Here is a 15,255-nt window from a genome sequence, read left to right as displayed (position 1 = left end):
GAAGGACACAATTATTATTTCAATTAAAAAACATGATTTATAACTTTGTCAACGTCTTGACTATATTTCCTATTCATTTTGCAACTTTTTTCATGTATGTTTTCATGGAAAACAAGGATATTATGTGTACCTTGTTTTAGAACCTGCTCTCTGCTCCATTACCCTCCAAACAGCCAGCTAAAATGACCCATTTTTAAATAATAAATGCCCTTATCTATCCCAGCAGTCATTTGTGTGTTTTCCAGGGGAAGCTGGGGAGTAGGCCTGTGATATACTTCGAAGCCAGAGAAGAAGAGGAAGTGAATCGGCGGGTTTGGCGGGTTTAGGGATAAGACAGGCCCATGGAAGGGAAGGATTAGCAGGATTTAGAGGCAGCATCGTGGGTGTGCAGCTCACGTCACATAATATACTGTTTCTATCTTAGCCACTGTTCTGAAATGTTACGAGAAACCTTCAAAGCAGAGATGATGACTTTGTGAAAGCTCCACGGGTCATACAACAATTCTCTGGCTTAATGACCATTTCATACCGTATGTATGTAATAWCGAGACACAACTTCGGTGAATCAAAGTGTTTACCAGCTCTGTTGACAGCGCATTGCTACAACGTGTACTGTAAGGGAGGGGACTCTGCGGTAAATATGACAAACATATTCTGAAATTCCCATAAGCGGTGAGCTCAATTCAATGAGGTTCAAACGACGGGAGAATCCGGGGGATAATAACGACGCTCCGACATGGATACAGTGCGATGATTTTGAAATGAAAGGCCACCAGAGCAAGGGATGAGAGAAACAAGCCTGGGTACATTCAGCAAACAGACAGTGAACAGGGCAGGGGGACAAAAACTGGCAYGCAGCTAATCAGCAGAGTCAGTCTCCACATACTGTTGGGGAGAATGGTAAGTGCCAATGGAGGTCGGCTCACASGCTCGTTGTGGTGGGTTTAGTGGCGTATTAACCATGTTTTTTAGCCGGCTCTCTGGGTGGTTTCTCCCCTGATCCCAGTGTGCAAAGTTGGGCCAACTACTCTAAGTAGAGCACCCTACTTAGTAGGAAAGTGAGCACTGGTTACTATTACTTCCCTCTCAATCAGACATATGAGCCCTTATTTTGGTGTAACACACTAGATTATTCATTACTGCAATGACAGCTGACACAAATAAAGGTGCGCACGCACGCACGCACGCACGCAAACACACACACACACACACACACACACACACACACACACACACACACACACACACACACACACACACACACACACACACCACACACACACACACACACACACACACACACACACACACACACACACACACAACACACACACACACACACACACACACACACACTCACAGAATAATCACTGTTCAGGGAGCATTGAGGTGGATATTGGACCTTCTCTTTTTGTCAGCTTGTAATCGGATAAGGCTGACTGAGGAGCCTCTTGCAGGTGAGGTAAAATGAACTCCTCTGCTTTTCTCTACATAAAGGTGAAGAGTGGCAGTAGGCCAGAACCTGGGGGTGGGGGGTGGGGGGTTGCAAGAGACAAATGTTGGTTGCAAGAGACAAACGTAAGTGCCTTCAAATGGTTTCCCAGGTCATGAGACTTCTAGTCTATTCTCCCCTAACTTGCGTAAAGCATTATTTTTTTCCTAACTGTGTTATCTATCAAATCGAAAAAGTCTAGAGGAGATTTCCTGATTTCCGTGCTGCTCGCCTCTTCCATATAAGGACACGTAGGTCCTAAGGCCACAATCATCACAGAGTCGGGGACAGGAGAGAACTGTTGAGTRCAGAGGGACCAGGGGGCGAAGGAAGGAGACTACGATGCGTAACGACAGCATCCTTAGATCTAGTGTTTCACAACCATGGCCTTTGGACCCACACTCACAGAAACAAACCGTGCTCAAATCATTACATTATCATTACTATCTGTCCACTGGTCAGATGATACAACATCACCATGAACCTTTCTTCCTTAWGCACCCACCAGCTAACTKTTAAATGAGGAGATCCCTGCCTGTAAAAGCCCATAATCCCCCTGTAACAGATCTCTGATTGGCCCATGCTTGGTGCTTTCAACGGTGTTGAGGGCAGCAGTCAAACAGAAGAGTCAGCCAGGCAGGCAGATCTTCAGAGTCCTGGGGGCCAGCTGGTGCCTGATGTTCCCGGAGGCCCCCAGGGTCATACATCACAGCCGTGATGCCACTAATGGGCTCCAAATGCTTCTGAGGTTCCACCGTGCACACACTGCTGCCTCCATGCTATCTCCATGGAGACGGTCCGGCTGGCCATGTGACTCTGACTGATGTGGCTCTGCTGTTACTGGATTTATTCTGCTCATCCGCCCCAGGTTGTGGTCACTTGTTGATGCGGGCTAGATATGGGGGTGGGGGTTGGGGGGAGGGGTTGGGGGGTTGGGGGTAGGGGCAGGACCGGATGACTGCTGCAATGTCTGCTCAGTCAGGATGCATTATAACGTGAGCCACGCCCCTTGGTCAGCTCATCCATTTCTCTCTCGCTCAAATCCTGTACCAGCGGGCTGGGGTAGGAGGAAGGAGCGACTGTGAATGCACACGTGAATGTGTGTTGGGGTACGTGACAGGTTCAGGGTTCTGCGGCTAGCTCCGTCACATGGGGGGGTCGGGGGGTGAGGAGGAGCTCCTGTAGGTAGCGAGGGCAGCATGTACAGAATGTAAAGAGCGCGCTCAGCGTATTGCGCTGACGCAGCCATTTGCCCGCGGATACCGAGTCCATCACTGCGGAGTAAATTGCCATGACAACCGCCTCCTCTAGCATGCCTTGCCAAACCTCCCCTGAACAGAGGAGCATGCAGACAGAAAAACCATTGGAATCACCAGAGAAAGGCTGCTTTTGAGGCGTTCAACCTGGGAACGCTTCAAACGTGAAGCGTACCTAAATCATACAATCTTGTGAATGTCCACTGTGATTCACTGGCTAAACTGGATGGGTCTCTACTGTCCTAAGACAATAGCAGCATGACCTTGTGCAGGGAACATGAGATTGTATGAGATTGAATTGAGTTCCAATTAGCGTATGCACTTGAGTGTACAAARCATTAATTACACCTGCTTTTTCCACGACATAGACTGACCAGGTGAATCCGGGTCAAAGCTACGATGCCTTATTGATGTCACCTGTTAAGTTCACTTCAATCAGTGTAGATGATGGGGAGGAGACAGGTTAAAGAAGGATTTTTAAGCCTTGAGACAATTGAGACATGGATTGTGACATGCCCCGACAAATTGAGGCTGATCTGAGGGCAAAAGGGGGTGCAGCTCAATATTAGGAAGGTGTTCTTAAGGTGTTCTTAATGTTTTGTACACTCAGTGCCTATTTGTAGGAAATGAGTTGAAAAGACATATGGCCATGCTCAGCAGCTCAGAACCTCGGTAACGAGCACTGTGCAGCGAGCGGGCTGCGAGGCAGTGTACTCATTGTGTCCTTGAATGATTATGTGATTCAAAGAAAGACTGGAGAGCTACTCCCAATAGAGTGATATTAGAAAACGACTGATATGAAAGCCACAAAGAATCGGATCGACAATTTGCCGGRACCCGCTGTTATAGGCCAAAGACTAGCAAAAAAATGAAATCACCTGTTCTGGGAGAGCCATCTAGTTAAAGGACAGTGCCAGTCAGTGAGTAACTCTACCATGAACACAGCTATTAGGTGGAAATAGSGACAAAATGGCTGCCAGGGAACGAAGTCTCTCCTCCCTGATGTACCCTGTAGAGATGCTGAGGGCGAATGAAGGAATAATTATCCCCTGCAGTGAATATAAAACAGATCCCAATTTGCTGTCTTTTAAACTGGAGAATGCATCCTGTTCCCAATCACCCCGCCCCCCGTTCTCCATGGGTCTGAATGCGCAGGAGAAAATGTGGGCGATTTGCTCACTGACAGCGAAGGAGGGGGGATGCGGCTTGAGGGGCTAGCTTCACACAGACAGTGGTGAAGTCTGCATTCAGGGACACATAGCCATATCCTAACATGCAATAAGCTGGTTCTCCGCCTCTGCCTCTGCCTCTCTCTCACTCACTCTCTCTCTCTCTCTCTCACTCTCTCTCTCTCTCTCACACACACACTGTCAAATGCTTATGCAATGCACACACACGTACCCAGACAGTGTACAATGAACAATGAACATACAGTACATACATGACAGCTGATATTGAAACACACACACACACCAACACACACACACCACAGGATGTGGTGACTGACAGACCAGGCCACACCAGCTGGGCTCTCTTTGTGCCTCGGATGTGGTCTCCTAGCAACCAGTCACACCAGCTGTCGGTGAGGAATGGGAAGAGGAGGAACGGTGCAGGATCAGGGAGGGGCTGGCACTGCATCAAGACTCCCTCTACCATATCACCAGCAGCACATCGCTCCTGCCTCGCCTGCAGTCTGCAGTCTGCAGCTAGCCTAGCCAGCGCTCCTCACCTGCTTCAGCACACAAAGAGCCCTAATACTACACATCACATTAGTGTTTCATCACTCCAGTGAACCCTGTGTCTGTGCATTACAATGAACCTCAGGCCTGGAGACACATTCTGAGACAGAGAGACTTTGATTAGGTTGGTGACGTGAACACATGGTTGGAGTGTGTGTGTGTGTGTGTGTGTGTGTGTGTGTGTGTGTGTGTGTGTGTGTGTGTGTGTGTGTGTGTGTGTGTGTGTGTGTGTGTGTGTGTGTGTGTGTGTGTGTGTGTGTGTGTGTGTTAGTGCTCCACAATATGGTATCTGAGAGCCATATGGGTTCAAGAGCGTGCCGGGTAATACCCAGATCCAAAGCAAATATGTGGGTTTGACTGAGGTAAAAACAAACCACATATGAAATGTACAATCATATCACATCAAACTGTACTGTACACATGCCACACGCCAGCATTCAAATCAGTAGGGAATGCATTCTGATCAAAAATGTATAGCGTGCAACAGCTAACAGTTCCTGGAGAGAGAAAGAGAGCGAGAGAGAGAGACAAAAGATCTGAGATACAAACCGACAGAGAGGGTCTAGTGCCTTCAAGCAGATGATGAACTTTTGACACCGTCTCTCGTTTAGGAAAAACATCCCCATTTTGCATGAGTTTGGCAAAGCAGATGTGAGGCATATTATTACTGTACTTCTCATGCAGGTTTTGTGAGTGGTTTTAGAGGGCCTGGTGTGAGATAGCTTCAGGGTAGGTCGGTGTAACATGCTGATCAGACTCAGTMATGTGAACTGTTTATCCTGTTACACAAACATATAGTACACCCAGCATGTTGCCATTCATATCAGTGTATCAACAGCAACCTTATACCCCTAAAAATACGTAGAGTATAATATGTCCAACCATCACAACACTGCCTAGAACAAGGGGATCATTTCATTTGATTTCAAACACTTTTGTTGGAGCTTAGAACCTATTTTACATCATCTGASGTTTTTTGTGTTGTGCCCGCCATCGGTTGAGACACAGCATGCTCTTGAATATAGGGTGKGTGTTGCGTTTTGGCTGATAAATGTACTAAAATGGGAATACAGTTGACAAAAAAAGCAGGGGAAACMTGACTTGTCCTCAAAGACAGAGAAAGAGGGGGATTTCCTAGGTTAGCCTGCTGACCGTGTGATGACTGATACAAACAGACACCAGGGATTAGCAGTCCGTTTAGCCACATCAAAAAGGTGGGCCTGAGGAACAGCTGTAGACAATCAGCCTGGCTGGGCCTGGGCTGGGTCTATAGCGCTAAAGCCTAATATAGCCAGGCCTCTAGCAGCACTGGGCGGCGATGAGGACAATGAGGACAAGAAGAGGACAATCTAATGAATAGTGTCAGATGGAATATGACGGGCAGAATTGTCTTTTGCTTCCAGCAACGATGTGAACTCAATGATGTCGTCTTCTTCAAATCAAATGACGCTCTATCACTGCCGACACACTTTAGGGCGTGGGTTTAATGAAGTCATGTCTCTATGAGTCAGCTCAGCAGGGTTGTTTGTACCTCCTGACGTGTCCTCTGTGTGTCTCTGGTGTGTCTGGCCAGATCAGGGCTGTGGTTTGCTGCTGAGGTAGAGACACTTTAACCTCTCAGAGGATCCCCTCTAACACTGTCATTACCTCCATATCTTGTCTTTACGGCTGCTAATGGCTGCACTTCCGAGTGGCTTTCTGGCAGTGTATACAGATGAACGTGGATATTGGCTATTCAAATATGGATCTGTCTTATGGTGCATTACAACCACTCCTAACAGGCAATGTCCTACTCACGTTTGGATGGGGAGCTCTATCCTACCTCATCTGAGTCATGAAGAGCACGATGAAACGGSAGAGTCTATTCACATATTGATTTACATGAACTATATGGGTGTCCCCTCCACAGCAGGTCTAGTAGACCAGAGCAGGCCAGGGAGCCAACATGGCAAAGGAGATCTCCTGCCTCCCTCTGTCTGTCTGCCTTCCTTTCTGACTGAGTGATCGATGGATCCCTGTGGGAGTTTCTGATGTCTCTGACGTCCGTCCAGCTCTCTGGCCTACTGAAGGAGCTACACTTTTGGATCCCAGCCCTCTGCACCTGATGACGTTCCCCACCTTAGCCTTCTGCTGGGCTGCTTGGTCAGGTCAGGGACGTGTGTGTGTCTCCACAGGCAGATGAGAGTTGGACCCTGTCAGTGAGTCGCMCATGATCCATGGACTCAACGTCACGTCCTGGTGCTGCTGTAGAGAGGTTGGTTTCTCTACTCAGCGTCTGACAACCACCCAAATGGGATGATCAACCTGCACAAACGCAATAGAGCTCAGTCCAGTTGAAACTTTACTGTGGTAATATGAGACGTCTTTGGGATGACATAGCGTGACTTCATTCTCCCAAATCAACAGTACGCTAGGCTTGGGTGATACACTGTACCGCTTATACCGTTTAAAGGGGTGTTTCGAAATACGGAGTATGATCTTCAACCACGTTTTTGGGTTGGGGGCCTCGCAGGGGCTGCAAGGGTCTGTGCTACCCCGCTGCTTATAACTAAGTTAAGTATAACTAACAGAAATCTAAAATGTGTCTAATAAATTGCATCCAGCTCAGGRCTCCAGCTATGCATTTGGTTTGCTAACTTGCTAGCTTAGTGGCTAGATGTCMAGATCAAGCTTCTTGGTTAAAGCAGAGACATTCAATCMCCTCCTGGATCAAGATCCTTGTTGCCTAAATTGTTTTGTGCGTCCCCTAATGTATTTATTTATACTTTTTTTAAATAGAGCCCCTTGTGTGCACATTCGGTAATACCGTAGACCCCGGTATGGTACAGAAATGGTATGACGATGAAAATCTGGATATGTCGTGGAGGGGGGGGGGGATACTGTCACAAATACTCCTGCTCCATCCCTCGGCATCGCCGGTCTACTAACCACCGGTCCTGGCAACTATAATTACGCACACCTGGTCATCATTTACTCCGTGATTACTCCCCCTTTATTTAGCCCTCAGTTGACATCAGTCATTAGGTAGTATTGTTCTCCCTCACATTCTGTACGCTTCTCATGTTTGTTCATCGGTATCGTTTCTTTACTAAACTCCCCTTCTGCACCTGCTTCCTGACTCCCAGCATATATGTTACAGGATACCGCCCCAACCCTACAGTGCACAGTAGCAATATCATTGCTTCAGGGCTACAAGCAACAAACAAATGCGCTTTTGTTGTGTCTATTTTAAAACACTGTTCGCTACCCACAGAACGTATCAGCACTTATAGGGAAACATTTGCATGATTATTTCCATATGTATCGCAGTGGTTGCTTCTGTTTCCTTTGATGCTGAATGAAGATAATTGTCTCTGTGGTTGGGGTGAATGAGGGCTTTGTCCTGACCACAATGGCCTGCTATGTTGTGGCTTTGCTTTAATCCTTCTCTTACTCCAGTTCGCATGTTCCCTAGAGCCTCAATWGAGAATACACTCTTAGAAAAAGGGTTTCAAAAGGGTTCTTCGGCTGTCCCTTTTTGGTTCCAGGTAGAACTCTTGTGGGTTCCATGTAGAACCCTCTGTGGAATGKGTTTTACATGGAACCCAAAAGGACTCTACCTGGGTTCTCCTATGGGGCCAGCCGAATAACCCTTTTAGGTTCTAGATTTTCTATGAGTATACGTCTGGGACTACATTATAGGTCTTTGTCAGAATGTCTCTCAATATCGACAGTGACGGAACTAAACACAAGAGACTTCTTAGGTATGTTTTTCATTAAAAGTTTGTTTTAGATGTTTGTATAATGACTTGGCGGTAGAAGTGCTGAATGTGACCTTAGTCTGACATCTGTTAACATACTGGAGGTCACCTCCCTCTGGAAGCAGCAGAGGATCACACCATCTTCCAGACGATCAAGGAACAGGKTCATCTACTCCACCAACATCATGATCAGCTGGCGCAACTGGGTACGGCCATGGAGGAGGTCCTCCACGTTCTCCACCGCCTCGACAGCACCAGCGAGGCTCTCTATACCCCTAACAGAGGGCCTCCTACCACGGGTCATCACAGTGAGCCAGTCCCCCAGCCTACCCAGCCGTCCGCCTAGGTCAGCGATGCCCAACTGTCTCTTCCGGAGAAGCATGACGGTAGTCCATCGAAACGCCGTGGATTCCAACTCCAGTGCTACCTCTATTTCGCCTATCAGACGGGAGCCCCCACCACCAAGCGGTCCAAGGGTGCCACAGTCATTTCCCTGCTGACCGGGCGGGCGTTGGGAGTGGGCTACGGCCATCTGGGAGAGAGGAGAGGAGGAGCTGGGTTCCAATGAGAGGTTCACGGCTCTGTTCAGGGCGGTCTTCGACCATCCTCCAGAAGGCAGAGAGGGAGGTGAGCGACGTCTCCAACTCCAGCAGGGTGCCCAGACCGCTGCGGATTACACCCTCACCTTTCGGACTGTGGCAGCCTCCAGCAGATGGAATGAGCCGGCGCTCCACACTCTATTCCGGAGAGAACTGCGCGAGGAGGTCTAGACAGAGTTGGCGTGTCAGGATGACAACCTATTCTTGGACGCACTCATCTCGATGGCCATTTGTCTGGATAACCTTCTTTGGGAGCGTCAGTGCCCACCTCGCCACTCGCCTCCCTCCTTTTGGCTGTCCTGAGGCAGAGCCTGAACCCATGGCGGTGGGGCCACACACCTCTCCGCGGCAGAGCAGCGTCGCTGGAGACAGCTGGGGCTCTGTCCCTACTGTGGCCAGGAGGGGCACCAGCTTCAGCGGTGTCCGGTTCGTCCTAACCCGGGGTACACTAGAGCAGAGGGGCGGCACCGTGAGTATTCCATCATCTTCGTTTCCCACCAAACCCTTTCTGATTCCCATTTCACTGGCAGGCTGTCCCTCAGGTGTTGTCTCTACAGCTCTAGTGGACTTCGGTGCCGCAGGGAATTTAATCGACCAGACCCTCGCCTCCTCCCTGAACATAACTTCTAACTCGCTCACCTCTCCTTTTCCTGTCCAAGCCCTGGATTCGTGACCATTGGGTTCCGGCACAATAACGTACATCACAGCACCACTCATCCTCACCGTGGGACCCGTGCACCAGGAAAGAGTTCCCTTCCTTATCATCGCTGCACCTGTACACAAAGTCATCCTCTGCCTCCCATGGATTCAACTTCATAACCCCACCATCTCCTGGTTGAGGATGAGAATGACCGCCTGGGGACCAGGATGCCAGAGGACCTGCTTCCTGTACCCTGCGGTTCAACGTCGGTGGAGGGTCCTGTGAGTGTCCTCCATCCCATCAATCTGTCATCCCATATCGTTGGCCCCGTGTTTTGGGACGTAGCTGTGGACATCCGCCAGGTTCTGGAGAGGGAACCCGCTCCTGCCACCTGCCCTCCAGAACGCATCTACATCCCCATGGGGGTGAGAGATCGGCTGTTGACCTGGGCACACACATTCCTCGCCGCTGGACACCCAGGTATCACCCGCACCATCGAATCCCTCTCCGATAAATACTGGTGGCCCAMCTTGGCGCAGGACGTTGCCCACAATATCAACTCATGTTACGTATGATCCCAATAAAAATCTCCCCTACACGCTCCAGCAGGGAAACTACTTCCCCTTCCCGTGCCTCAGCGGCCTTGGTCATATCTGTCCATAGACTTTGTAACTGATCTCCCCCTTTCTGATGGTTTTACCACTATTATGGTTGTTGACAGATTCTCTAAATCCTGCCGTTTTATCCCTCTCTCTGGTCTACCTACCGCTCTCCAGGTCACTGAGGCACTATTCCAGCAGGTCTTCCAGCACTATGGCCTTCCGGAGGACATCGTTTCCGAGCGTGGTCCCCAATTCATGTCGCAGGTCTGGAAAGCCTTTATGGAGAAGCCAGGGGCCACGGTCAGCCTCACATCCGGGTACCAGCCTCAGTCCAATGGGCAGGTGGAGAGGACCAACCAGAAGCTGGGGAGGTTCCTAAGGAATCACTRCCAGGACCGGCAGGGGGAGTGGGCCGTGTTTCTTCCCTGGGTGGAATATGCCCAGAACTCACTTCGTCACCGGGCTGACTCCCTTCCAGTGCGTCCTGGGATATCAGCAGGCCCTGGCTCTGTAGACTCCAAGCCAGACCGAAGCCCCTGCAGTGGTTGAGTGGTTTCAGCACGCCGTTCATCGTCAGAAGGAACATGCGGACCACCACAGCAGTGAGGCTCCCGTGTTCCATCCTGGTGATCGTGTCTGGCTCTCCACCAGGAACCTGTTTGTGGGGCCCTTTAAGGTCCTCCGAAGGTTCAATGAGGTAACCTATCGCCTAAAACTCCACACCAACTACTGGATCTCACCCTCCTTTCATGTTTCCCTCTTCAGACCGGTGGTTCCTGGTCCCCTGGCTGATGCCTTCCCCCGCGACACACCGCCTATGCTGTTAGGTCCCTCCTCGACTCCCGACATTGTGGGGGTTGGCTCCAGTACCTGGTGGACTGGGAGGGGTACGGTCCTGAGGAGTGCTCTTGGGTCCCGGTGGCAGACATCCTGGACCCAAACATCATCCGGGACTTCCATCTCTGCCTTCCGTACCGGCCTGCTCCTCGCTCTCGGGGCTGTCCTCCTTGCTGACATCGTCCTGCACCTGGACCCGCACTTCGGGGGGAGGGGGGTACAGTCATGCCTACTCCTACTCCCTGATCGACGTCGGCGGTCTACTAACCATCGGTCCTTGCAACAATTATTACACAATCTGTTCCCCATCATTACGCACACCTGGTCATCATTTACTCTGTGATTACTCACCCTTTATTTAGCCCYCAGTTGACATCAGTCATTAGGTAGTATTGTTTTCCCTCACATTCTGTACGCTTCTCATGTTTGTTCATCGGTATTGTTTCTTTACTAAACTCACCTTCTGCACCTGCTTCCTGACTCCCAGCGTATATGTTACAGGATACCGCCCCAACCCTACAGTGCACAGTAGCAATATCGTTGCTTCAGRGCTACAAACAAATCAGCTTTTGTTGTGTCTATTTTGAAACACTGTTTGCTACCCACAGAACGTATCAGCACTTMTAGGGAAACATTTGCATGATTATTTCCATATGTATTGGAAGTCAGATAAGAACAAATTCGTATTTACAATGACAGCCTACCCCAGCCAAACACTGAACCAGACGATGCTGGGTCAATTGAGCACCGCCCTACGGGACTCCCAATCACCGCCGGTTGTGATACAGCCTGGAATTGAACCAGGGTCTGCAGTGACACCTCTAGCACTGAGATGTAGTGACGCTGCTTCTGTTTCCTTTGATGCTGAATGAAGATAATAGTCTCTGTGGTTGGGGTGAATGAGGGCTTTGTTCTGACCACAGTGGCCTGCTATGTTGTGGCTTTGCTTTAATCCTTCTCTTACTCCAGTTCGCATGTTCCCTAGAGCCTCAATAGAGAATACACTCTTAGAAAAAGGGTTCCAAAGGGTTCTTCGGCTTCCCTTTTTGTTCAGGTAAAACCGGGGTTCCATGTAGAACCTCTATGGAAAGGGTTTTACATGGAACCCAAAAAGGACTCTACCTGGGTTCTCCTATGGGCCAGCCGAATAACCCTTTTAGGTTGTAGATAGACTATTTCTATTGAGTATACGTCTGGGACTACATTATAGGTCTTTGTCAGAATGTCTCTCAATATCGACAGTGACAGAACTAAACACAAGAGACTTCGTAGGTATGTTTTTCATTCAAAGTTTGTTTTAGATGTTTGTATAATGACTGGGCGGTAGTAGTGCCTCCCACTGGGCCCACCACATAATTTCAACGTGGAGAATTGGGTAATGTTTGGTAGATACACTGATCAATGAGATTCCAACCTATTTGCACCCACTCAAAAAGACAGCCAAAAGTTTGTTGAATTCCCAATGTGTTATCACTATGCGTTCAACGGAAAATGAATGTACGATTTTTTCTTTAGTTGTCATCAAAATGTGTTAGTTTCACTGAGCTTTCAGAGCACACCAAAGTTCAAATTGGAATACAATGTCATATATTTTGTTTATTCACAAAACAACTTCATGTGTTATCACTGTACTTCATCTAATAGAAGAACCAAATGACCTGGATTGCATTTGAGATTACATTGAAAGTACATGTACAAGTGATCAATGCAGTTTTAGAATCTGCACAGATTATTACAGCAATTGTGACCAGTGACAACGTACGCACGCTATGTTGAACATGCATGCTTTACATGATCAAATAATAACCGTGAAGGTAGTTTTATTATGTGTTATATGTGTAACCAAAGTATGGCGAGTAGGCTAGGTCTACTGTGTAGCCTAGGAATAATATGTTTATGTTCGTACTTTTTTTAACCATTTATTTAAGAGGATCACAACAGAAATACGTTTTCACACTTTTTTTGTGTCATCCTCGATGACTGTAAATGCATTATCCATAAGTGTGGTTGTMTTGTGTTTTAAATGGTMAAATAAACAAATCTATCTATCTATAACATCCACACTTTCTATAATGATATAAGAGGACATTTATTATTAAAGTAACCCGAAAATGTGGCCATGGAYGGGATAGCTGYAGATGGATCAACTCTCCAGTAGGAGATGCTGCCCAGCCTATTGCTTTTTTCTTATCGTGGATATTATGTTGAAGATCTGATGTTGTTTCAAAGGTACAAMTTCAACATATTTCATACATGGTTTGTCTAAGTTGAAAATTGGTTACCATGATGACATTATTCTGTAGTTGAAATGTTATCCTGAAAACAACAGATTCCACATCACAATACGCTGAAACAATGTTGATATAACCAGTTTGTGCCCAGTGGGCTGGGTGATGAGGTGAGGTGTGTAAGGGTGTGACCGACCTGCTTTCCGTCCAGTGTGTAGATCCTCTTAACCACGCCGCTCTCCAGCTTGATGGCCTCWGTGATGTCGGTGAGCACCTGTTCGAAGGAGTGCGCGGTCTTCTTGTTGAGCAGCACGCGGACGGCCTTCCTCGGCTTCACGCCACTCCGCATCACCGTCACCAGCTTGGGCCGAACAAACTCCTTACCCTCCCGGGCTTCGCTGGCCTGCTTACTGGCTAGGCTCTGCAGGTTCTTCTGGCTGGCCGAGGCCTTCACGTTCACAGACCAGTTGGGGTTGACGTTCTTCGTGTAGTCGACCTTCTTGTAGACGTTCTCGGACGCACAGACGTAGCTCTCTCCTGAGGGGGTAGGAGAGGACAGAGAGAAGCATAAAACACTGTGAGGAACACAAAGTATTCGCCTTGTTTGACATCTCAAAACCTCCGTAGGTCCCCATTGGTTTYCAACTCCCTGAGGAAAGATTGGCTTCAATGTGAGACATCAATACTATTGGAAAAAGGTGGGGTGTTATGACCTGTAGGATAATCAGCTCAGATATCACATAACGGCAGATCATWTTCATGACTTTTGTAATTGGAGAAAATACCGACACATCCTTATGTAAACTACGCATACTATGCTACTATATCTGATACTAAAGGCATGGATACAACATAAACTTGGGAAGAGGATGGAAAAACAGCCTCATACTCAAATAGGGCAATCTAGCTCGACTGAATCTGACAAACTAGCAGTTATTTTCCCATGCATTTATAAATGGGCCAGTGACCTGTGCTTCCTCCCTGTCAATAATTGCTATAGCATCTCCATTAACCTAATCCAAAGTGTGCTGACCCATGCACTGAACTCTTGCCCAATCATCAAACAGCAGGAGGAGACTGCTCCGTCAGAGATATGCCAGCCAGTGATGGAATATAGCAATCCAGAAAACGGAGCCATCAAACAAAAGGACCCGGATGTGCTCTTTCCCTCCCTCTTTTTTATCCCTCACTCTCTCTCTCTCACATAAATACAATACTGCAATGCCATACCACTTCATGARTACTCCTTCACCCTAGTTTAATACAGCGATTTGAAGAGGGCTTTATTATACCTGAAGCTAAAGTTCTGGGTGTCTTCATCCTGTCCCTCTTTTAAACACGATAAGTTTATACTCATATTCTGGACTTCCTACTACATCACTCACACTCAACTACCTGCACTCTAGGGACACCTACACCAGTGGTATTCAAACTTTTCTGCGGGGACCGCATTTTTCCTGCCAGAATTTGTGGGTACCCCATTTTTCCCCCAATCATTTCTCGCAATCCCAGCCTTTCCTGCGGTGGTCCTCATGAGAGCCAGTTTCATCATAGCGCTTGATKGTTTTTGCGACTGCACTTGAAAAAACGTTCAAAGTTCTTGAAATTTTKAAGAATTGACTGACCTTCATGTCTTAAAGAAATGATGGACTGTCATTTCTCTTTGCTTATTTGAGCTGTTGTTGCCATAATATGGGCTTGGTCTGTTACCCAAATAGGGCTAGCTTCTGTATACCAGCCCTACCTTGTCACAACACAACTGATTGGCTCAAACGCATTAAGAAGGAAAGAAATTCCACAAATTAACTTTCAACAAGGTACACCTGTTCATTGAAATGCATTCCAGGTGACTACCTTATGAAGCTGGTTGACAGAATGCAAGAGTGTGCAAAGCTGTCATCGAGGCAAAGGGTGGCTACTTTGAAGAATATAAAATATAAAATTTATTTTGATTTGTTTAACACTTTTTTGGTTACTACATGATTCCATATGTGTTATTTCATAGTTTTGTGTCTTCACTATTATTCTACAATGCAGAAAATAGCAAAAATAAAGAAAAAACCCTATGTCCAAAACTTTTGACTGGTACTATATATATATATACACATATTTTTTAAAATAT

At 47.6% G+C, this 15,255-nt stretch overlaps 1 protein-coding gene across 1 annotated transcript in view; it reads right to left on the bottom strand.

The window, feature by feature from the left end:
• LOC111950326 (neuronal migration protein doublecortin) overlaps window positions 1-15,255 on the bottom strand; it is a 61,083-nt gene that overhangs the window by 28,959 nt on the left and 16,869 nt on the right. Inside the window, exon 3 of the mRNA XM_023967811.2 lies at window positions 13,330-13,670. Within this exon, the coding sequence (XP_023823579.1) occupies window positions 13,330-13,670 (341 nt within the window). The remainder of the gene's footprint in view (window positions 1-13,329; window positions 13,671-15,255) is intronic.

The sequence above is a fragment of the Salvelinus sp. IW2-2015 genome, linkage group LG23, assembly GCF_002910315.2.
Source record: "Salvelinus sp. IW2-2015 linkage group LG23, ASM291031v2, whole genome shotgun sequence".
In the NCBI taxonomy this organism is placed as follows: Eukaryota; Metazoa; Chordata; class Actinopteri; order Salmoniformes; family Salmonidae; genus Salvelinus; species Salvelinus sp. IW2-2015.
The sequence above is the reverse complement of the archived record's forward strand: the minus strand, read 5'-3'. Positions and strand labels throughout refer to the sequence as shown.